Source organism: Gopherus flavomarginatus, chromosome 9, assembly GCF_025201925.1.
Source record: "Gopherus flavomarginatus isolate rGopFla2 chromosome 9, rGopFla2.mat.asm, whole genome shotgun sequence".
Classification (NCBI taxonomy): Eukaryota; Metazoa; Chordata; order Testudines; family Testudinidae; genus Gopherus; species Gopherus flavomarginatus.
The window spans coordinates 13,104,263-13,128,668 of record NC_066625.1 but is presented as its reverse complement, the minus strand read 5'-3'; the positions used below and the strand labels follow the sequence as shown (position 1 = coordinate 13,128,668).

General features: G+C 39.0%; 2 protein-coding genes across 7 annotated transcripts in view; one reads left to right on the top strand and one right to left on the bottom strand.

The window, feature by feature from the left end:
• The window catches only part of GPR146 (G protein-coupled receptor 146), a 69,889-nt gene extending 57,276 nt beyond the window's left edge, over window positions 1-12,613 (top strand). The window contains exons 3-4 of one of the 2 annotated variants that reach the window (XM_050966363.1): window positions 2,858-2,961; window positions 5,969-12,613. In XM_050966363.1, coding sequence (XP_050822320.1) covers window positions 6,013-7,014 — 1,002 coding nt within the window. In that variant the 5' untranslated portion in view covers window positions 2,858-2,961; window positions 5,969-6,012 and the 3' untranslated portion in view covers window positions 7,015-12,613. The remainder of the gene's footprint in view (window positions 1-2,857; window positions 2,962-5,968) is intronic. The other variant, XM_050966364.1, reaches the window with a different exon arrangement.
• The window catches only part of C9H7orf50 (chromosome 9 C7orf50 homolog), a 202,070-nt gene that overhangs the window by 108,920 nt on the left and 68,744 nt on the right, over window positions 1-24,406 (bottom strand). The window lies entirely within an intron of this gene.

Below are 24,406 nucleotides of genomic sequence, written 5' to 3'. Positions count from 1 at the left end.
GCCGGGTGGCGCGGCTGCCAGACATGCTGCTCTGAGCGGACAGTAAGGGGACTGGGGCTGGGGGGTTGGATAAAGGGGAGTCCCGGGGGGCGCAGTTAGGGGACAGGGGCAGTTGGATAGGGAAGAGGTTTTGGGGGGGGTTGGATAAGCATGGGAGTCCTGGAGGTCTGTCAGGGGACGGGGGTGTGGAAAGGGGTTAGGGGCAGTCAAGGGACTGGGAGCAGGGGGGTTGGAAGGGAGTGGGATTCCAGGGGGTGGTTAGGGGTGGGGGCCCCGGGAGGGGGCGGTTAGGGGACAAGGAGTGGAGGGGGGTTGGATGGGTCGAGGGTACTGAGGGGGGCAGTCAGGGGGTGTGAAGTGGGAGGGGGCAAATAGGGGGTGGCAGCCAGGCTGGGAGGCACAGTTTTGCAACCCCAGTGTGGCCCTCGGGCCAAAAAATTTGCCCACCCCTGTTCTAGGGCCTCATTGCCCTTACTGTTACAAGGTGTTTTACTGAATATAGATATTTCCATATAGTTTTAAGCCGTTCCTTCTTATACATCCATCCAACTATTATTCTGTTAATCCCTATGGTATGAGCATAAAATAAATATTGAAGAGATTCCTGGTTATCAGCCTGGCGATAGTGGCACCCAAGGTAATCACTGTCTTCTCTCCTTTAGGAGTAAAACTTTTATTTTCAAAAGTAAAAGTGACTAGTGCACCGTTTTCCAGCTGTGGGTCATGCCCCCAGCAGAGGTCATGAAGGGTGCCAGGAAGATCAGGAGACTGTCCCGCTTTGACTAACAAAATGCTGTTCCAGTTGAGGCAGCTCCTGTCCTATCTGACTGGCTGAGCTCGGCTCCCTCTCTGGCCCTTGGTGCACAGGAGTTGCAGTGCTGCTCAGGTTTCACCCCAGCCACCCCGAGAGGAGTTGGCTACACCAAATTTGAGTGAGTGGCCACTGAGGGGCGAGCGTGGGACATGCTTGCTCTGCAACTCCCTCCCCTGGGACTTCCACCCCTCGGGGCAGCAGTCAACCCCATCACCCTCTTCAGCTCAAAGAGGGTTGCAGTATGAAATGTTTGGGAGCCACTGGACGAGTGACTGGTAATTCTGGGGGAAAGCACCATAATTACAATCAATAATACTTAGCACTTAACTTCTCGAAGTACTGTACAAAAGCACTTGATTAACTATCAAGCTAGGGTTACAGTATCATTGCAACACTTCTGACAATTCTTTTCCAGTTATCTCAAGCCTGGTCTGAAGAAATTCTATACAGCCCAGTAAGGTGCTGTGCACCTTCACTCCCATTATACAGTATTGTTCTTTCCTATCCCTATAACGCCAATAGGAGTTTAGAGACCTCCAAACAATGCAGGATCAGGTAGTAATGTGCAAGAGTCCTAGACCTAAAAGTACACATGATTAATTTACTGGTTATATGTGATTGACAGTCAATATTTTTAACTTGTGAATATGAGTTATCAAAGCTCATACAGCCTGGTTTACTTAGCTATTTCACACATATATGATAAATCTATAGTTTAAGCAAAAGGTTATTTTCTAGACAAAAGGTTTGCTGAGTTTACATAGCAAAAATTCCAGTGTCTCACGGAGGAAGCTTTATTTTTTTTAAGTCAATGAAAAATAATCAAAATTTAAAATATCACTGTGAAACCCTGTTTATCTATCTAGCTTAGAGAGGATCTATGCAGATGAATAATCCCTAATAACAATGAGGGAAACTAAAGCATCTGAAGCACAGCTATACAGTAAGTGAAGGCAAAAAGTAAAGCAATATTTTGCTTTTGGTTGATACTGTGAATTAAAATGTACATTGAAAATCAGGTAATAGCTTTTTATTTTCCTAATAAATCCTTCTATTTTGCTTCATCTGGGAAAACTATTTTTATACTCTGAATGGCTTCTATACAAACAAAAGAACAGCTAGAGTAAAAATGAAAAGTACAAAATAAATTGCCAAACCAGAGTTCAGCCAGCATAGTTCAAGGTCTCAGAAATGCTCAGTTTTAAGGAAAATCTGTGTATGTCTGTCCATCCATACACAAGCTTGTTTCTCTTAACAACAGAAGGGGAACCAACAAAATTTTACCTTACCCATCTTGTCTGTGTACACACATCTGGGAAGTGAATTAAAAGTGCTTAGAGAACATTAATTTTTCCATTTTCTGATTTTTTAAATTAGAATATAAATGCCTGCACAAAACCCATTGCAACATGTAGTTATATATTCACGAATACACATTAACAATTCACTACAACGCCTTTTATATTTTCAATCTCTACACAAAGTAAATTTTCTGAATTTGTTTTTAACAACTCATAATACATACTAGTTCTTATGTAAGCAGTAGGGACACGTCAGTATCTTGTAATCTGTATTTAGATATGCTCTACTATCTAAGATGCATCTCCTACAAAAATAAAACCTTAAACTGAATTTCTCAATTATAGTTTCCAAAGTCAAACACTGCATACATCCTTGAACAATTGCTGCAAAGCAAGTTAAATCTTCCATTTAATGAAAAAGAAGTAGGGGAGAAAAAACACAAATGCAACTGTCTGAACACCAAGCAAACCGGAGTGCTCCAGGATCCTATATGCTTTAGTAGCAAACCTGAAACTCTAACATTTAGCAGTTTAATCCAACAGTCCACTCCCCTTTGAGCAGGGCTTCTCATTTCTTTAAAATGGCTGTAAACAGAGAAAGGGAGGAGCCACAGTAGCTTGCCAAGTGAAGCAGAAACTTTGTGAGTAATTTACTAGAGGAAAAACAAGTGCAGCACACACACGCAGAGAAAATACCATGCTATATGTGTTCTGCTGATAGGAGATCACAATGTTTTCACAGAGAAACAAGACAGCCCTTTTCAGTCTACTTCCTTTCTCTGAAATGTTACTTACCAACTGTGTTTGGACCTTGAAGTACAAAGGAGTGTGCAACATGAACTGAAGGTAAGAATTTAAAAGGACTTACAAAAAAGCTAATGAAATAAAGTTGGGGCCATGAGAAAGTGAAAGACAAGCAGGAATTTAGGAGTAGTGGGCAAGGAGTTGATTTATAAAATCAGAATTGGGTAATAAATTTAAATAGAATACTAGTGTTAAAAAGGGAAGCTGGAGAGGAGGGCATTTGGGGAAGACAGTCAAAATACTATGTGGGGGGGGACTACAGCATTTATTTATGCATGAAACTTGATCTAAAACTGAACAATAACTGCTTCAGATTTATCAAGTGAGACAACTCAATTTCAAGCATCCTAAAGACCCAATCCTACAGTCTTTACTCAGGCAAAACTCCTTTTGAAATGATCAGGAGGTTCGGCTGAATAAGGAATGGAGGATTGGACATTATATAGTTGTATATCCAATAAGTACAGTAGTTTCTCATGTGAATAATAAACACGCTTAAAAATCAAGTGCTTTTGTTTCAAAAAAGCAGTTTCTCTAGTATTTTAGACACCTTTTAACTATATATTTCCCCAGAAAGTATGTTTGTTATGGAGTTTAGAATCACTTCACTTATGTTCATTTCTAATGAGTTATGTAATTTCATAAGAAAATTATTGGACCAAAAAAAAATCGCCTACAGTTCCTATGATATAAGTATGGCACTAAATTTAACTTAATTTGAATGATATAAACATAATGGTGTTAATCTTTAAACATCTGCAGAACCAAACATTTAATGCACAGATAAAAATGGCATTCTTTTCACTATGAGACAAGAGAAAGGGAAGTATTTTGTGTCTGATGTAATTTAGTCTGGGGTAATGACTATTAGCCACTTAGGGTTAGGTACTACAAAATGGATTTCCCTGGGAAAACCCGCGTCTATACATAGCTCCACTGCAGTCAGTGGGGCTCCACATGGGTGTGGGGGTAGACTCGGGTGGATCCATTTGCAGTGTCTAGCTCTCAGTCTGCAAAATTAGTTGATCCTACTCACTGAAAACATAATGAGTTGACTTGTGGTTGCTGTCACTAGCAATATTTTCAACGTATTTAAAATAGTGTACACTTCATGTACAAGAAACTAGACTGCTTTAGATTTTCAAGGATAATATCAAGCTTTAAGAGACAACTTAAATAAAACTAAGATACTGTGTACCATTGTAATGCTGTAGCTTATGAACACACTAAAGGAAAATATACAATCAGCTAGGAAAATAAGACTACTTTAAAACAATGATGAAGGAAAACTAGGACTAAACAATTATTAAACGTTTACTTTGTTCTTCAGCTGGGGAAAAAAAAGTTTTTCTGAGAGAAGTCCGTTCTTAAAAAGTGAGTTAAGAGATTCATTTTCCCAATTCAAAAGATTTTATTTTTGGATTGATTCTTGCTGCAGGAGCGTGATGGATACAGGTAATTGGAAATACAAACACACCCACTAACCAGCAGCAATAGGTATGGGGATTAAACCTTACAGACTCAGAGTCAAATTCTGTGCAACTCCTTTGACACTTCAATTGAATTACACCTGTGAAGCTGAGAGCCAAATGTGGCCCCATTGTATTTACAAAACTCATATTGTGTAATTCAATCCAAGGCAGTTCATTCAGTTAAACATGCTGTCTAGTGACATTCATTTCAATTGTGAAATCTTTACTACACATTTGATTAATCTTGTCTCCCTTTTATTTCTTTTTAGAATGTGTGCTTATGTGTGCTCACACTCTCTCCCTAATACATTAAAAACAAAGAATTTAAACTAATGCTGAGTATCTAACTATTCCTCTGTGCGTTTGACATATAAGATCACCCCGGTACAGATCAACACTAGGGGGACAGATGTCAGCAATCTTTAAACAGACCTCCCCATTTACTTCAATGGGAAGTTCTGCTTAAAAACTGATGGTACAATATAGTACTGTGGAAATACCAGTGCTGACACCACAGCCATAGATATTTTCATTTTTACAATGTTTGAGGGAGATTATTTCCATACTTTCGCAAACTCAGAGCTTCCATTTCAGTTTGTTTTAGATTAAAACTGGTTTTAATAGAAAAGTTATTCTTATGTTTATTAAGTATGGAGTAGCTGGACAAACTCTTGTGTACGGAGTTTTTAAAGAGTTTAAAGATCAGGGTTCCTTTTAAAGAGTTCAAGCAATTCAGGAAGAGGAAGGGTGAATAATTCTTACCGTTCTGGAATGAAATGAGACTGTCCTGATACCCGGCTCTCATAACATTACAACGTGTATTTAGTGTCAATGTACACATTTCTTGATTTTATTTGAAGTGCTGACTTCAGTATTTTCTTTATGCTGGAAATAATAAGGATCTTCTATGTATATTCTCTCTGAGTTAGGAAAAGTAGAGACTTGAAACATGCATCTCAGAGATGTCTTTCTAGTTGCGGGACACCTTACCACTGGCCTAATAGCCACCTGTTCCCACCTCCCGTTCTGATTTATCTTGGCCTCATGGCGGTTCCCTTCTTACCATTTTCTGATGGGGGAATCACTCTCTTATTTATGCTGACTCCATCATACAGAATTCTACAGTCCATTCTCTATGTCACTTCTACTTTTTAAAATTCATCTTAAAACCTTCCATTTTTGTCCAGCTTATTTCTGGTTCCCTCTGTACTGTGTTTGTTTATTAAGGGTGCTGCATAATAGTAGTCAAATGCATTGTACTATATATCTGTTGGAGCTTATTTCTGAGAGGTATAGCTTGTGTGTTAGCTTCTGTTGTGTGCCCTATAACAAACTAGTCATTATTTCATTGTATTATTATTAAGAATTCAGCACATGTACTAAAATTCTTCAAACATAATTTTGGGCCATAAACAATGTTCTTCTAGACTAAGAAGAGCCCAGGCATTTTAGCCATTTATAGCACATAAATTGATCATGCTTGGTGTCTGAGATGTTTTCTTCATGCTTGGATTCTATTTTATTTAGAATTTAAAACATGAACAATTTATTTACTTTTGCTATTTCTCTCCCTTCAGAAAAGCTGGTAACCAGAAGAGAAGATAGAAAAGTTAAGATCACTATGTGGCACTGTGAAGCTTTCAATGGTACCAAGAACAGCGAGAACCAGCATCTCTGCCATGACTTCCATTTGGTTCTTTTCATCTTTTCCCTACTCTACCTCATCATCTGTTTTCCAGTTGGCCTTTGTTACAATGCCCTGCTTGTCCTAGTTAATCTCTGTAACAAAGCAACTATGACAATGCCGGATGTTTACTTTGTCAATATTGCAATTGCTGGCCTCATCATCAGTGCAATGTCACCAATGTACCTTCTAGGACCTGCCAATACAAAATGGGTCATCTGGAATATTAACAATGAAGTTTATATTACATTACTCATTTTATTCAATGTTTCATCTTTAGTTATCATGTACTCTACTACATTGCTCAGCCTGGACTACTACATTGAACGTGCTTTACCAAGAACTTATATGTCAAGCGTGTACAACACAAAACACGTCTGTGGGTTCATCTGGGGAGGAGCTATGCTTACAAGTTTTTCATCTCTCTTATTCTACGTCTGCAATCATGTATCCACTAAAATAATTGAATGTTCCAAGATGCAAAACAAAGAAGCAGCAGATGCCATTATGGTTTTTATCGGGTATGTCGTACCAGCTCTTGCTGTACTGTATGCATTTGTGTTAATTTTGCGAATACGTCATGAGGCTACACCACTGGACCAAGACACTGGAAGATTAGATCCTTCAGTGCACAGGCTTTTGATTGCTACAGTCTGTACACAGTTTACATTATGGACACCCTACTATGTAACTCTTTTGGTAAACACATTTATTAATGTGCAAGGAAAACTTACAGATGAGAATTACGTCCGAATATTACGTTTTATGAAGGGTTTATCAAAATTGTTGGCTTTCTCAAGTAGTTTTGTAATGCCTTTACTCTACCGATATATTAACAAAAATTTTCCCCACAAGTTACAACGGCTGCTTAAAAGAATACACTGTGGAAATCAAGGATGTTCTCATGAACGCACAGTAGTACAGCAAGTTATGACGTAGGTATGAAAGAATCTCATGGTGCTCTATTACTGCAGTACTTTGTATACTGTACTCAGTATGTGACAATATTTTGTTGATTCTTAAAGATCATTTATATGGGAGCACCTAGCAAGGAGGCTTGAAAAGAGCTTCCATTATAACTAAATGATTTACAGTTTAAACTTACAGATAGTAAAAATGGGTGCAAAAAATCTCTTAAGCGTCTGTCTACATGTTATAATACCTGTGTTTTCCAGTATTTTCAATGCACTGAGTCAGTTAAAAAGCATAAGCTTTGTCTTCACAGTTCTAATAATCTTGTCTGAAGAAATCACTTAGGGGTTAAATGAAGCCTTGATTGAATACACAGCACTTTGTTATCTTATACAGGAAAAAGTAGTATTTTACTCTCCATATAAAGGAAGACAATTGTTTTAATTTTAAAAGTAGAGATATTCTTGGTGGTGGTGAAGACCAGCATCTTTTCAATGAAGATTATCTCTGTTAAAGATCAGACTGTTCAACTATATAAGTTTTAATAGTGAAGTGTTAATTATGACTTACTTTAGTATTTAATTAATTTGCTTCTTCTCCCTTCCCCAAAGAAGGGAAGAAGACCCTAAAATGCAATTCTAAGAAAGGATATTCTTATGCAGACTTAGCTACATTTTAATATCTTTGACAAATCAAATTTTCCTAGATGTAACAATTAACAAACATACATTTAAGTCTTCATTGCTCTCTGTGTATCATAAAAACATTTCAATGATTCAGAAATATTTATTAACTATTTTAAGGGAATGAAGAGACATTTGCTCTGCATATTAAAATGAAGGATACAATGGTTCATGAAGTTAGAGTGAAAGTAAAATGTACATGGTTGAAGAATGTTTGGCTAAGTGTTATGGTCCATAAAAGTTCATGTAACTAGAGTGAATTATTTTAAACAAATAAATATGTTTCTAATGAACATTTTTCATTTTTAAGGGATATGCTTGTGACAGTAATAAACTGAAGTCTCTTTAATCATGGGACATTGTTAAACCTGCAGGAGGGGGGAAGCTTTCAATGTAGGTATTGTTTCAAAATGGGCAAGAACCTGGAGCCCTTTGTAAGGCTCATAAATTACTATTTTCCTTGAACAGAACAATGTGTTGCTTTCTTTAAAATGTGTCAGACTATGAGTAGTCTCTCTTAAGATAGGTTTAGTTATCACTATCTTACTTTTTAAGTACCAAAATTCAAGCACTTGAAGTGACAGGAAATGTAAAATGATGCAGAATAAAAAGAAAAATTCTATAGTTTCTAGTATTATTAAACATACATTTTTAGCTTCTAAATTTAACTAGTTGAAATTGCTTTGTTTACATAAGCAAGAATAATTTGTATTTTATTTAATATAGAATCAGACAAGTTATACATAAAAGAAATAAGGAATATAATCCATAATAGGAGTAATATTTAAAATGGATATTTATGAATTCAAACCAGCACTAGTTATTTGCTTAATATTTCCTGGAACTCCTTGCAGCGTGACTCCAGAATGCACTGTATCGATTGAATTTTTTAAATTTACAATAGTGATGAAGAAATTCAGTGCAGATAGCCAAATTTTACAGTTGAGAGAGTATTTGAAAAACAGAGATAATGCAAACAGAAACAGTGGAACCTCATTGATCTACACAAACAGGGGAGTGCAAATTAGAGAGGTTTTGGGGCTAGGAAACGTTCGAGGAAAGCATCTGATCCAATAGTTAACTATAAGTGCCCTCCCGTTGGGCACAGACAGCAGAGAAGCCAGAAGATGAACTGGTACTCTTCTACTGCATTGTGGGGAACATGGCATCATCTACACTGGCCCTGTCTCAACACAGTAACTTCTAAACCAATAGAATTCTGCTAAATTGCAAAATTAAAATTCCACATTAGTGTGTATTTACAAAAAGCAACAAAGAGTCTTGTGGCACCTTACAGACTAACAGACGTATTGGAGCATAAGCTTTCATGGGTGAATACCCACTTCATCAGACGCATGTATATTTACAGTTTACCAAGGTGTAGGTTAGCAGATTCTGCTGCAGAAGAAATAAGGAGAAAAAATAACTTTTAAACCCTTTTAGTTATTAATAGTACCATTTCACCATACTCTCTGTCTCCCGTTTTTTGTCTGTTTCTGTACAGATTACAAACTATATGAACCAGGAAGAGTGAGCTCACAATCCATTTACCACTTCTTTTCCCTCCTCCCCTTCAGTATTATTCCACTCAATTCTCCACACACCTGTCTCTACTTCTCCTCTCTGGGTAGTAATTTATTCAACTCTCCCATGAACATGTTGATTATCCGCTACTGTTCTTTTTGGTATCTTGTTCTATATTTTTAATAATTGCTTATTTTAATTACAACTTTACTCAAAATAATTTTACTCTTAATTCTCTATATATTAAACCACTTGAAGGATTATTCAACTCAATCATATTGATCCCTTTCATAGGTTCGGTGTTGGTTAGCTCACAAATATCTCCCTCCTACCAGCTGATGGAAATGAGTCTGGCCTTTCTCTGTTATTGTGTCTGATTTACATTTCACCTAATGAGCCAATACACCCCTTCAAACCATATGAGCATTCATGCTCTTCATATATATCATGTGCCTTGAATCTCACTAAATATAATCTACTGTAATAAACAGAATACTGTAACAGTAATCTCTCAAATCTCTTTTCTGACCAGCATATCAGACAGCCGTTAAATTTTTCACATGTTCAGTATCTTCCTTTATGTTTTCCAGTATTATGGAGCCTCTCAGTGTCACAGCATCAAAAATCTTGCCTTTATTTTAAATGTAAATATTGAAAGAGTAGAGAGATTTAAAAGTGAGCTCTGCACTACCTCATTAGCAGCTTCTTTTTAGATGGAAAGCGCCAATTAATAAGCATTTATCTCCTCCTCTAAATAATTTTTGCTGTGTTGCCAAATCTCTTCATGCTCCACTATCTCATCTTCTTGAAACTTATTTCTGAAGTGGAACTCTCTCAAATAATTTCTCTGAAAACACTGGCATAGGGACACAAATGCATCTTTTTTTTTGCCATAGTAGCTGCATCCTCTCACAGCTCAGACTTAATTCAATGCGAGATGCTCTTTCCCAAGAGCTTGCTGGCTCTGTTCAATCAAGTGCTACTTGTCCTAAAGAGTCCAGATTAGTTGCTTGAGAAACTACTAACTTTCTTTGCAGCATTTCTAAAGTCATTAAACTTTATTCCATTAATTTGCTGTAGATCTCTTTTAAGCAACGGCACGGTATTATGGGCACAGAAAAAGATGGAGGCAAGGGGAGAAGGTGTGTCAGGACACAAGATTCTTGGCGGCTCTACTCCTGGGGTCCCATCCCTGGTTGGAGTAGTTGTGGCAGGGGAGCCTCCCTTGCTTCCCAGAGACAGGAGAGGCAACAGACATGCACACACCCCCTCTCAAAAGTAGTAAGGGTGGCAGCAGATGTTCTCTCTCTCTCTTTTTTTTTTTTTTTTTAAACAGTGGGCACTAGTACTTAACCTAGCATATGAGATGTTTCAGCTTGGGTGAGTAGGTGGATGTGTACACCAGGTCCACTGCACTTTCTGCTTCTGGTGGTAGGTCTTCCCAGAACAGGTTTTGGAGTTAACATCACATTGAAATGAACGGAGCACCTCGTACCTCTCAGAGCTGTTGTTTCAGGCAGTCTGCAGACTAAGAGATACTTCACAGCACCAGTTGCACTCAGTTTGCGAGGGCCTATAGTGCCTGTGCTTTAACCTGGCTCTGTATGGGCATTTTTAGAAATCATCCGTTTCCTTGTCTTCTCTGAGTACTTGTAACAATTGCAGGATAGCTTTCTTTAATTCCCACCAACAAGTAAACAGATAATAAAACTTCTCTTATACCCATCTAGCAGAATAAACTCTCCTCTTCTTAACAAAAGGAAATCCATTTCTTGAAGGGAAACATTAAACCTAGCATTTCTGTCCTGTAAAAGTTGTTACTAAAGTGCAGTCCAGCATCCAGGGAAACTGAATTTCTAGAAAGAAGGAAACTGGCTTTACCTGGTGTGACTATAGAGTCATGCCAGACTGACTGCCTCTTTAAAACACACCTCCAGAATGTTATACCTGTTTTAGAGATTTAGCTGTATTGTCAATTTTAACTCTCACTATTTGCTTTCCTTGCTCACATTAGGGTGACCAGATGTCCCATTTTTATAGGGACAGTCCCGTTTTTTGGGACTTCCTCTTATATAGGTGCCTATTATCGCCCACCTCCTGTCTCGTTTTTTCACAGTTGCTATCCGGTCACCCTACACATAATCTTATCAGTAATTTTCACAAACATGCAGCCTCTTCATTTGCAAAGTATAAAATGCCACATTAATTTCTGTCCTTTTCCACTTACATGAAATTCCCTGCTTCACACTATTGGTCTTTTATAACCTCTCTTCAGATTATAATGTCTTGTCACTTTTAATGTACTAGAAAATTTTATTTTCATGTTTCATTTTGCTCTTCTACTCTTTCACGTGGGGCCTCACATTTTTTCCGTGGTACCATTCACTGTGTTTTAGCTTCACTAGCTTCTATTTTGTTGTATTTTTTATGACATTTCAGTTTTATTGGAATGATTTGTCATTTTAATTCAGTGCTGTCCAGTACAATGGAAGATGTTGTTTTTATGGGGGGGGGGAGATCTAATCGGTTTTCTTCAACATACTCTACAAATCTGAAGACTGTTTTAAAGTCCTAGTTTGTGTATGTGTGCGCCTGAAGTTAAGTATTTTTGCACATATCCTCAGAAATATTTTAAATATGAGGAGATCATCAATTGATTCCCCTCCCCCCACCCCTCATTTTTGTTTCTGGATTAGACTGGGTTGTTATTTTCAATAGTGAGCATGATCTTTTGGCTGCTCAATAGACACTGTGACATGCAACTGTATTTGCATGCAGCCTCCTTGAATATTAGATCAGTAGTGATTTTTAAAAAATAAACATTGAAGTAAACATCCAAATGAACAACAACTTTGTAGTGGTTATACACATATAAAAATATATGAGCACGTACATTAGAAACTGTCCTTGAGGGAAAATTAAATGTGGGATAGTGAAAATATAAGGAGTTTTATGAACAAATCCTTGATATGACAAAGTTCTCAAAACATAGCAAACACCAGTAAATCAAAAGTGGGGCCTTTCCATTTCAATGCCTGAAGGTTTCTGATTGCTTTGTAAATATGAGCCGATCTGTTTTGCATTTGAATTAATATTGGTAAAGTACTGTATATATGCAGATAAAAGTAGCCTGCTGATGTAAAAAAATTTGCAAAGAATTTATTAAATTATTTAAAAAAAAAGATACGTCTATCACCATTTAAATGTAAACCTCTTTCAATGATTAAAGTGTACTGTATAAATTTCTATTTGCATACGCTGTACATTAGAAAGTCAGCACAAGAAAAAGTGCCATTATTAACAGTATTATTTTCTCCCAGAGTTTAGTATTTTTGAGTTGATTTATGGTTTGTAGCCTCTCTGCTTTCAGAAGAGCCAATTATGTCAAATCAATAAACTAACAAAACTGTTCACCTCTTCATCTGCTTATTACTACCACTGGTTTTCAGACTGATTTGTGTTGGCTAATTGATGAAATCACTAGCTTCCATACTTTCCATTTGAGAACCAAACTCATTTTTACCATATAATTATAAAATAAATTGACTGGAATATAAATATTGTACTTACATTTCAGTGTATAATACATAGAGAAGTATAAACAAGTCATTGTATGAAATTTTAGTTTGTACTGACTTCGTCAGTGCTTTTTATGTAGCTGGTTGTAAAATTAGGCAAATATCTAGTTGAGTTGGTGTACTCCCTGGAAGACCTCCAGGGATACGTGTACCCCTGGTTGAGAACCACTACTCTACTAGTCTAAATAAGAGAGCGAGCACTCAATGAACTAATTCACTGAGCAATATATTAAAAGCTGTTTCAGAAGATCCATCCTGTGTTCACCTATTGAACTTTCCATTTCCACTGGTACACAACAAAAAGACAATCAGTGTTCATCATCTTGCTTTAAACACTACAACCCCATTTGTTCAAAAGGTTTCATGTTAATGAAGATAGCCTGTTTATAAACTAGTTTAACTGGCCACGAGTTTTGTGGAGGCTGAACTCTGGACCTGATCTCATTTACACTAGTGTAAATCAGTAGCGAGTCCACTGAAGTCTTCTGAATTACGCTGGTATAAAACTGGTGTATGAGAGTTCCGAATCAGCCCTTCTGGGTGCACAGTTCCAAGATCCTATTTGCTTGCTGGATGTTAACTCTCATTGACTTCAGGTGAGAGTTACTAGTATTCTGAGGTGGGAGGACAGAATTATGGAAATTGTTTGTTTCAGAGTGCAGTGAAAATATGCCAGGTGACTATATTTGAAAATCCTGGGGGAAATAATTAAGCTTTTTTTAAAAAACACAAGACTCAGTTAAATGGGGTTGTACTATGTATGTTTACTAAGAAAGAGTGACAGTAGTACAGTGACTAGGTTTGGAGCCAAATACTGCTCTCATACCAGTAGAAATCCTGAGTGATGCCACTGACTTTATTGGAATTAAATAATATTGAGAACAGTGAAAGGGAGAGCATAATTAGGGTCTTGGCTTCTCAGGAATTAATAGCAGAACTGAGACTAGAATTCAACTAATCACTTTTGCCTCAATATATGCAGCTGAAAAGTGAGTAAAACACTTACATGCCTCAAATATGTGCTGTAAAGTTTAATTTTTGCAAAGCTTTTAATAAGTGCAAATTATTGCTTCTTTTACTATACAATGCCAGGTTCATCTACGAATAAAAGCAATCAAATTTATGTCAAACAACTGCAATATTAGATTGCCATGTAGCACACGAATTTAAGACTGAAATAGTTCATGTATTATAACTTATTTTTAATTTTTCCATTGTCCACCAATCAAAGCATTTCAAAGTATTCAAAATGTTATTTTTCCATATATAGAAAAATAGGCTAAAAGAGGCATTTTCCCTTTTCTATTTTTAATGTTTCATTATTTGTAATGTCCTCATAAAAGCTGGAAATAGAACCACTTTTCTTGTTTATTTTCTTCATTTACATATTTCGTACAACAGAAGCAATAATATTTCCCTTATACTTTTCTCTGGGTTTGAGTACTACATCTTTAATTACATCAACAAGAATGCTCAAAATTTTGGAGATAATATTTATTAACAACTTTAACCCTAGCCGGCGTAGCTCCCACATTATTGCATGTCACACTCAGAGACTGATTTTGAATGTACTAGTTTCTCATAAGAATATTTGTAGTTTTAAAAAACAAAAATATACTTAAAATCATTTTTACCATTAAGAGTACTTTGAAACTGCGACCAAACACTGACAAGAGTAAAGTGAATCAGTTCAACCTAGATTTTAAAGCATTTGAGGGCTTATTACACAGGAGATTAAAAAAACAGCAGTGGGGGGTGGGGGATCAGTGCCAACATGGAGTCCTGGTGGAAGAAAAGAGTAGGGAGGTTTACAGGGAGCGAAGTGTCAAGTTGAAACCTGCAAAGTTCAATACTGGAACAACTTTGTTTAACATATGGCTAAAATGTTCAAATCTGGAGGGCTACAAACAGGCTTCCAAATACATATTAATCTCCCACACAGAAGTGGCCTCATTTTCAGAGGTGCCGAATACCCATAAATCCCAATGAAGTCAAGAGAAGGCACTGGGGCGCCTCACCTCGGAAAACCAGGCCCCATTTTATTTAGCTATTTAAACACAAATTTAGAAGTCTTATTTTAGGCATCCAGGTTTGACAATTTCATCCAGTTTAAACTAATCTTGAAGCTGGTACAATCTGTTGCATTTTGAAATTAGTTGGTGAGAGTTACAGAGAACAAGCCCTTTTTTTAAACACAAGTTTTGTTTCAGCATTAATATGAAACGTTTTTTAAACAATATTCAAATTAATTTTAGAATTAGAGCTAAAGAAATGTCAAGGCCTTGATTGAAAACTCTTTAGAAACTCCACCTTGTGGTCACCTGCTGAATATTCCTACAGTTCACTGTAGCAGTTACTTTTATTTTTAAATTATATTTTATTAAAGTAAATTGTTAAAATAGTCTACAGTAGATTCCCGCTAAATCTAAATTAGACATATAAATGGTTCTGCACACTAGAATAGGGTTGCCAATTTTGGTTGGACGTATTCCTGGAGGTTTCATCACATGACAATCTTTAATTAAAGATTAATCTTGAATTTCTGGAGACTCCAGGACAATCCTAGAGGGTTGGCAACCTGCAGTAGAGGCTCATTTGTAATAAGGGAATAAAGAAAAACAGTTGTTAGAAACCATGGTTGTCCAAAAACTGTGCTACAGCCTTGGACAAAGCCAGACTGTGGAAATAAAGTTACATCTCAACTACAAGACCACATAGCATTTAATTATGTTGGCGAACAACTCTGCTGTAACCACGTCCTTCAACATGATTGTTGTAGAAAATCCAGGCCTTGAAAGACCTCTCCTAAACAGGTCACATGGGCATTTGGAATTAACCGGATACAGGTCTGTCACAGCTTACATGTATTCAACATGCGTGATTTCAGCTTTATGCTGAAGGGCCGGAGTCCAGGGGGAGTGGCCTCAAGTGGAAGAGGCGTGGCCTCAAGATTTAAAGGTCCTGGGGCATGTGCCTTTAAATCACCCAGGGGGCTCCCAGCTGCAGAGGTGGCTGGTAGCCCCTGAGGTGAACTAAAGGGCCCGAGACTCCAGCCACCCTGGAGCTTTGGGCCCTTTAAATGCCAGCCCCAGCTGGGCTGCCAAAGCTGTGGGCGGGATTTAAAGGGCTCCTCCGGGCTCCTCACCATGGCGGGAAGCCCAGCAGAGCCCTTTAAATCCTGCCCACAGCTCCAGCAGCCGGGCTGGGGTGGCATTTAAAGGGCTCCTCTGGGCTCCCCATGGCGGCGGAAGCCCAGAGAAGCCCTTTAAATGCCACCTTGGCCCTGCTGTCAGAGCTGCGGGTGGGATTTAAAGGGCTTGGGGATATAATTTTCAGTATACGCGGTTTTCACTTTACGCGATAACCACAGAATTGAACCCCCGTGTATGTTAAGACTTGCCTGTACATTACTATAGCAGCGTGAATAAAATGTTCTGCAGGTCAAAACAGAAAGGAATTACTACTACTATGTTTCTAAAGTAAATCCTCCACTTCCCACCCACTGTGGGAACCTAAGGTCCTCATTGATATATTAAAATAATAAAATGCACTATTAGTTCAAGTCATTAAGCAAAGAAAGGGCATCTGCAACAGAAGGTAAATGTGCTAAATGATGTCTGAGAGAAGAGGGTAATAAATATAAGGCTAACGGCAATCATGTTAAAACGCACCACTGGAAAAAAAGATTTAAGGATGTTTTTTTTTTTTTTTAAAGATGAAAAGGACAGATAAATTGCTATTTTATGAAAGTGAATTCCGTACATTAGGGCCCATCACAGTCAAAGAATAATTGCTGATTAAAATACTACAGTACCACTGAATCCCCAAAAGACAGGTGGTGTGTGAGCACAGAAACCAATCAGAAAGAAACACAAGGAAGAGGCCTTGCGTACAGCCAGGGCCAACATCACTGTGGGCTTTAAAAACCCAGTCAATGCAAAAAAACACAGAGCAGGCATCATTTGATCATAGTTGCTCAAAACCACGTGAGCCAACATTTCAGCACAAAATAAGGAGCACTGCTATAAGCTCTCCTGGGAGGAAATGAAAATCAAGTATTTTAGGCATGAGGGCACACACATTGCTGTTGCAAGGATGAGATAAATAAGGGTGAACCCTCCCGTAAAAAAACAAACCTGAAACACAAGATAGATTTCATGGAAAGAACTTGAATGAGTAACAGCAAACTATTTAACCTGACTTTCTATTCAGCGGGAGATACAAATTAAAGTACAGTAATCCAAAAAAATCAGGGGTTTCTTGCACCTTCCTCTGAAGCATCTGATGCTGGGCACTGCTGGCGACAGAATGCTTGGCTAGATCAACCCTTAGGTTTCTGTTCCAGAATAACAATTCCTATGTGTGCACTGATATAGTTAAATCAGTGAAACCTCCCTGGCATAGAAACTCTTAAATCTGTAAAATCATCAAAAATCAATTTAGCTTAAATAATATTTTTACAGATTTACATTAAATCTATATAGGGCATTCAGCCCAAAATAATGTCTGCACATGGGGTCTGCTGGGATTTAACTAGACCAATTTATAAAATAATGTAGTTAAATCAGTGCACAACCTGTGCGTATCGCAGCCCTAGGTGTAGTAATATATTCTTTAATACCTGAAGGAGTTGGATAGCAAACACTTGCTGAGACAGGATTGCCTAAACATGGTCAGTGAATGATTCCTCTGAACAACAATTCTCCACTAGTCAATCAAATAAAGCAGTCAATAGAAAGCACAAGCACGGCAATCTCTTGGCATATAGTCAATGCATACATATTAACCCCCTCTTAATCTATTACTGTAGAAGTTTTATCTTTCTTCCTCTCGCTGATTAAATAGCAGCCTGAGAAGCAAAAAAATAAATAAATAATTGAAAAAGCAAAATACATCCTCAATCACCTATTAAAAATAAGTTCGTCAAGTATCTCCAGTCTTCTCTTCAGCCAAGAACATAGCACTTGTTCCTGTCCCAACCACAGGATATTATTAAATGTATAGCAGCAATGGGGTGACCACCTATCCTGAACTGGGCAGGACAGTCCCAAAATACAGAGTTTAAGTCCTGGTCCTGACCTGAATGACTCTGGGACAGCATTTGTCAAGGATTCTCTGAAGTACCGCTCCATGTCTGCCCAAGGCTCACGGGCAGCATCAGTCTCTTCCTGGAGCGGCGGTGGGATGGGGAGATGGGCCTTAGCATCCCCACCACCACCAGGCCCCACCCCTGCTCTTCCTCTTCCTTCCAAGGCCCCACCCCCTGCCAAGGCTGGAAGCCAGAGCTGGGACATGGTAAGAGCCACCAAGGGAGCCCCAGACTCTACAGCTGCCCTGGGAGGCATGCCCCAGGGGGTGGAGACATGGGCCAGAGGCTGCTCTCAGGCATCCCAGCCCCTGGCCCAAGGTAGGTGGAGGGTGTGGGACTCCCCACAGTGGCCCAGGCTCCCTAGGCAGCTCTTACCACAGCCTGACTCCAGCTTCTCACCTGGCCAGGGGGCAGGGCCTCAGGTGGAAGAGAAGCAGCAGAGACAGGGCCTTAGAGGAAGAGGAGGGGCAGGGGTGGGGCTCCTGCACCTGTCCCACTTTTGCCTTTTGAAAAGGTGGTCACACTAGGCAGCTGTCATGGGAAACTCTAAAGCTATTGTGGTACACAGGCACAGTGATTCTTAATTACACTGATGCCTCAAAAGAGCAGGAATATATGGTATGTTAAATCAACAGCAGGAACAGGCAAAGCAGCCTAGGGGAAGGGGACGAGGAGCTCATATTTCTCATGTATTCTGGACCAGAGTTAGCCACTTAATAACAACCACCAACTTCGAGCTAGCCAATCCAACTCTAACCATATCCATAACCCTGCTGCCTGCCTTGGTCATCTCTCCACTTGATGATACCTGCTTGGTGTAGGCAGGAAGATAAACAAAGACATGTTATCAAGCTGAGTGTTAGGCCTTATTTTGCTCAGCAAATTAACAGTTACAGCTATAGGCCACAAAAGACTAGAGGACAGGTGAACAAGCCAGAACTTTCCGTCTCTCTGCTAGCTTTTACTGAATATGCCCCATTGCATCTGCTCTTAAGTGGATGAGAATAAAGACATAGCAGGCTATGATAGTGATAGTGTCACACTCTTATTAGCAGTACTGAGCTGTACTGGATATAGGGAGGTAAGGGACGTGATTAGTTTCTCTCAGATCGGATGATATCAGTGCGTACTGTCATAAAGGAGATGATTGTCTGAAATTAAAATAAACAAAGAACAAATGTAGCAGTCTGTTTTAATTAGAATAATATCAACTATAATTTATCTGCGCTATGTATTTTGCCATATGAACATGGGTTTGTTTGTTTGTTTTTTGTCAGATTTCATCTGCAGCTGGCTGTTTGCCTTCTACACTACTTAGAATTCTAAATCCCTTGCAATCCACAGAGCTTTAATAATTACCACTGAACCTGACGACTGCTAACTACTGCAACTTCTACCTCACCTGCCTCCACTCTACCGAAAATACTATTGCTAACAATTAGTCCTACATGTATCAAGAGAGAGTTATTAACTTAATCAACATAATTCTAGTTATGTATCATCCTACACATACAGTTTCTTAGCCAACATCTTTTGCAAGTTAAAAGTAATCAGCCCTCTTTTATATATATATATATATAACTAAACAATAAAGTTTGTTCTCTTATTACAGTCAGATGACTGCATTCTGTGATCATTAAAGTGAATCATAGTGAGCTGATTTATTGTTTGAGGGAAGACAACTGATAATGACATTTTCTATCTCCTCCTCTTTCAGTTTCCATTGTCAATGTGATACAACAGTTATGATGACTAAATGAAATGTAAGGCATCATGCAAATTTATCCTGATTATGATTTATCTCTGTTCAAAGGTCTTTACCATTATCACAGATGGGCAAGTCAGATTTGTTTGAAATGCAGCATAATGAATATACATTCAGCACCCAAGAATTGCAGCTATTTATATGGGAAGCAGTATGGTATAGGGAAATGAACATGGAGTTGGGATTCAAGATCTTCTGATATCTAATTGCACTAATTGCACCACTACCACTGACGTATTCTGTGATCTTGGGGAAGTCGCCAACATCTCAGTTACTGAGTTTCTTCTTCCCTCAGGAATATTATCAGAATTAGTTAATATTTGTATAGCACCTGAAAATATAAAGTACTACTTAAGTGCTTGCTATCATCTGAAATCAACTTCACAGTATTAGAAGCATTACTGCTCTCATAAGACAATTTAATAATAAAACCTACTATATTCAGTAATTCAAAATACAGGGTATATTTTCAAGTTTTAAGAGGGAGTTTTTTAAAACTACCTTCTTCTCATCCCAAAGCATCTTTACAGACATGAGGAGCAGTACAGCATTGCCATTCATTCTTGTCCATACCTATTTCTCCATTAATAATAGCCTGGTCACATCCACGCATACAATGTCATGCCATCTAGTAGGTGGTCGGCCTCTAGCTCTGCAACAGTGCTTACATTTGCATTATTTTCTTTGGCATGCTATCATCTGTTTGTCTGCTACAGTGTCTCCAACATCGTAATCCTTTCAACTGCAGTCAGTCCCATACCCTGATTTCATATGCTACTCTCCTAACTTATTCATTTGTCTTAAAATCATTCCACTTTGTACCTGCCATCTTTCGATGAACTCTCATCTCTACTGTCTCCAGCTTTCTGATGTCTGTTTCTTTCAATGTAACTGCGTCTCTAGGCCGTTGAGATACTGTTAGTATGCTGATAAATGTTCACTTTGGTACCAAATATAATGTTATCAGTCCACAATCCCGTCAACTTCTATGCATCCCTTGCAACTAAAGCACATCTCCTTTTAACCTCATTCTTGATGGAACCATTGGCACAGATCAAGCTTCCTACATACACATACAGGCAAGATAATGGAGCAGCTGATAGGGGACTCGATTAATAAAGAATTTAAAGAAGGTAATGAAATTAATACAAATCAACATGGGTATATGGAAAATAGATCCTGTCAACTAACTTCATACCTCTTTTTGACAGGACAGCAAGCTTGGTTGATAAAGGTAATAGTGTTGACATGATGTACTTAGACTTCTGGAAGGCATTTGACTTGGTACAACACATTTTGATTAAGCAAACTAGAATATAAAATTAACATAGCACACATTCAATGGATTAAAAACTGGCTAAGTGATAGATCTTAAAACGTAACTGTAATGGAGAATCGGCACTGAGCAGGTATGTTTCCAGCAGGATTCTGCAGGGATCAGCTTTTGGTCTTATGCTATTTAACATTTTTATTAAAGGCCGGGAAGAAAACTAAATTATTGCTGATAAAATTTAGGTGAGTGGTAATGAAGAGGACAGGTCACTGATTCAAGTGTGATCTGGATTGCTTGGTAAACTGGGCACAAGCAGACAATGTGTGTTTTAATTCAACTAAATGTAAACGTATATACGTAGGAACAAAGAATGTAGGCCATACTTACAGGATGGGGGACTCTGCTCTGGGAAGCAGTGACTGAAAAAGATCTGAAGCTCATGGTGGAGAATCAGCTGAACATGAGGTCCCAGTGTGAAGATGTGGCCAAAAAAGGTAATGCATTCCTGAGATACATAAACAGGGGTAACTCTAGTACAGTGGTTCTCAATCTGTGGCCTGCACAGCTGTGTGCTAAAAAAATTCAAAATTTGCCACTCCAGTCTGGCAGGGGGTGGGCTGACTGAGGGGAAAACAGCATCAGGCAGCCCTACTGGAGCACTTCAGTCAGCAGTGTGGCCAGTGGATACGGCAGAGGGCAGGAGAATGGGTCTCTGGGGAGGTTTCGGGTGGGGTCTCTGGGCAGTGAAAGGCTTGGGGTGCTGAGCAGTGGGGGCCTTACGGGGGGCTCTGGGCAGCATAGGCCTGGAAACTACGTGTGCGTGGAGAGGGGGTGCTGTAGCACCCCCAGGTTTTACTTGGGAGTCTGCTCCTGGCCCTGCTCCTGGCTCTTTAGGGTCTCCCCGCCCCCCGCCCAGCCCCATGCCGCAGAGCTCCACTCCTGGTCCCGCTCTGGGCACATGTGTCTGTGGAAAGATTGTGGGAGGGAGGGGCGCTGGGCAAGGGGTATGTGTGGGGTATAGGGAGTCGACAGGGCGCTGGGCAAAGGGTTAGTGTGGCATGTGATCCAGGTCAGCCCTCAAAGGGAAGGGGCATGCTGGCAGTGCAGAGGTTGGCAGGCCAATGTGCATCTGGCAGAATGGTTCTTAACCTGTGACCCAGAATGGTGAATAGGTTGAGAACCACTGCTCTAGTAGGAGCAGAGAGGTTCTCTTACCTCTATATTTGGCTCTGATGTGACAACTAGTGGAACAGTGTGTCAAGATCCGGTGCCCACAATTTAAGAAGGATGTTGATATATTGGAGAGGGTTCAGAGAAGAGTCACAAGAATGATTAAAGTATTAGAAACCATCTCTTACAGTGATAAGCTAAATAGTTTATGCTCACTGGGTATGTCTAAACAGCAACTATACACCCATGGCTGCCCCATGCTAACCGACTTGAGCTCCAGTGTTCAGGCCATGCAACCATTCATTGCTGTGTAGACTTCAGGGCTCGGGCTGGAGCCTGGGCTCCAGGACCCTGTGATGTGGGAGGGTCCCAGACCTTGGGTATCAGTTCAAGCCTGGAAGTCTACACAGCAATAAAACAGCCTCTCAACCCAAGCTCTATGAGCCTGAGTCTGCTGTGGATATTTCTTTGCTGTGTAGACACATCCTTTGAGTCTAACAAACAGAAGGTTAAGGGGTAACTTGTTTACAGTCGTTCAGTATCTAAATATTTAATAATGGGCTCTTCAATCTAACAGAGAAAGGTATATCACACTTCAATGGCTGGAAGTTGAAAAAAAATTCAGACTGGAAATTTTTAACAGTAATTAACCAATGGAACAATTTACCAAGGGTTGTAGTGGATTATCCATTACTGACAATTTTTAAATCAAGTTTAGATGTTTTTCAGATACGCTCTAGGAATTATTTTGGGGAAGGAGGTCAGACTAGATGATCACAGTAGTCCTTTCTGGCCTTGGAATCCATACGTTTTTAACTTGTTCTATGACTTCATTGCTAGAACAAGTAAAAACTTATTGATTCCAAGCCACTTTGTCTTCTTGGCGTTTATTGTAAGTCAAATTGACTACATAAATTTTCTAAGATAGCGAAGAGTATCATAATTAATTCAAATGTGTCTGCCAGTTTTACATCATCCACATAAGCTAAAGAGCTTAATGCTATGTTCACCCTGCATCATGCCCTCCAACTTACCTATTTTTAAACAATTTTTTGGCTGAGGAAGCGCTCCCCTTGGATCTCTGCTTCACTTTTCCTTTATTAGCCCTCAGGGTTTTGCAGAGCAACATGAGGCCTATTCCTGCCATAAGGGCTTGTCTTCACTAGAGTTTTTATCTTAAATTGATCACCAATTAACTCAAGATGGTTAACACCTTCATAAAGGGTCTGGACACTCCCTAGGCTTTGCTTTACTAGTTTATTGTTCCGGGGTACATTTTACCAGTAAAACACAAGCATTTTTAGATGCCACCTCTACAGAGCTCCAAGTTCTTGAAAGCATCTGAGGATGAACCTAGGAATCAAACCCTTTTGTGGAGTGCCAACTCCAAGACCACTGGGCCAAATTCTATGCTATAAAAATGTATACACATTTCTGATTTAGGTTAAGTACGTAGGTGAAATAAGTGAGAGTGAAAGACACTAAGATTGAGTGCTCTGCAGAATAAAGTCCAGTGTTTATCCTCAGAACAGATACACAGCTAGGGTGACCAGATGTCCCGACTTTATAGGGATAATACTGATATTTGGAGCTTTTTCTTATATAGGCTCCTATTACCACCCACCCTCTGTCCTGATTTTTTCACACTTGCTCTCTGGTCACTCTATACACAGCAAAGGCAGCAGATTTCTATTTTCTTCTCATGGCTCCACCTATGTTCTTCAGTAATAACCAGGAAGAATAATTTTAATGGGTAAAACGATAACTCAGGCTTCCTGGCCCAATAATCATCTCTGCTAAGACTATCAAAAGGAAACCCAATTAGTAGAGTTTTTAAAAAAATGCAGAAACATGCCCACTGCGCACCACCAATGTATTTGACATAGCTACTGAACAACCATTGGATGGTAACTTTCAGTTACTACCACCCTAGGTTGGATTTGAAAGACTGAAAAACTCTTCAGCCCATTACTAAAACCTTGACCCATCTACCCTCAGTTGTGTATTTTCAGAGATCTGTTTAAAAGTTAGATGCCAAAAGATCCTGAGCAGAGCTTTCAGGTACAGTGCAAATTGGTGCTGAAACACTTTCTCTAGGCAATTTGTGATTCCAGCTTACTTTAGTTTTTGAAATCCAGAAATTTTGTTCTATTCAGCTTCCCTATATAAAATGTCCAGGCTCTGATTTTCAGCTTGTTTTCTTTAAAGCATGATGAAATGCATCAGATGAGGGGCGTTCTAGAAGCATAGTACTGACCAAACACAGGCCAGTGTAAGTTTTAGGTCCTGCGCAATCTCTATGCCTCTAGTCACTGCAGATTTTCAAAAGACTACCAC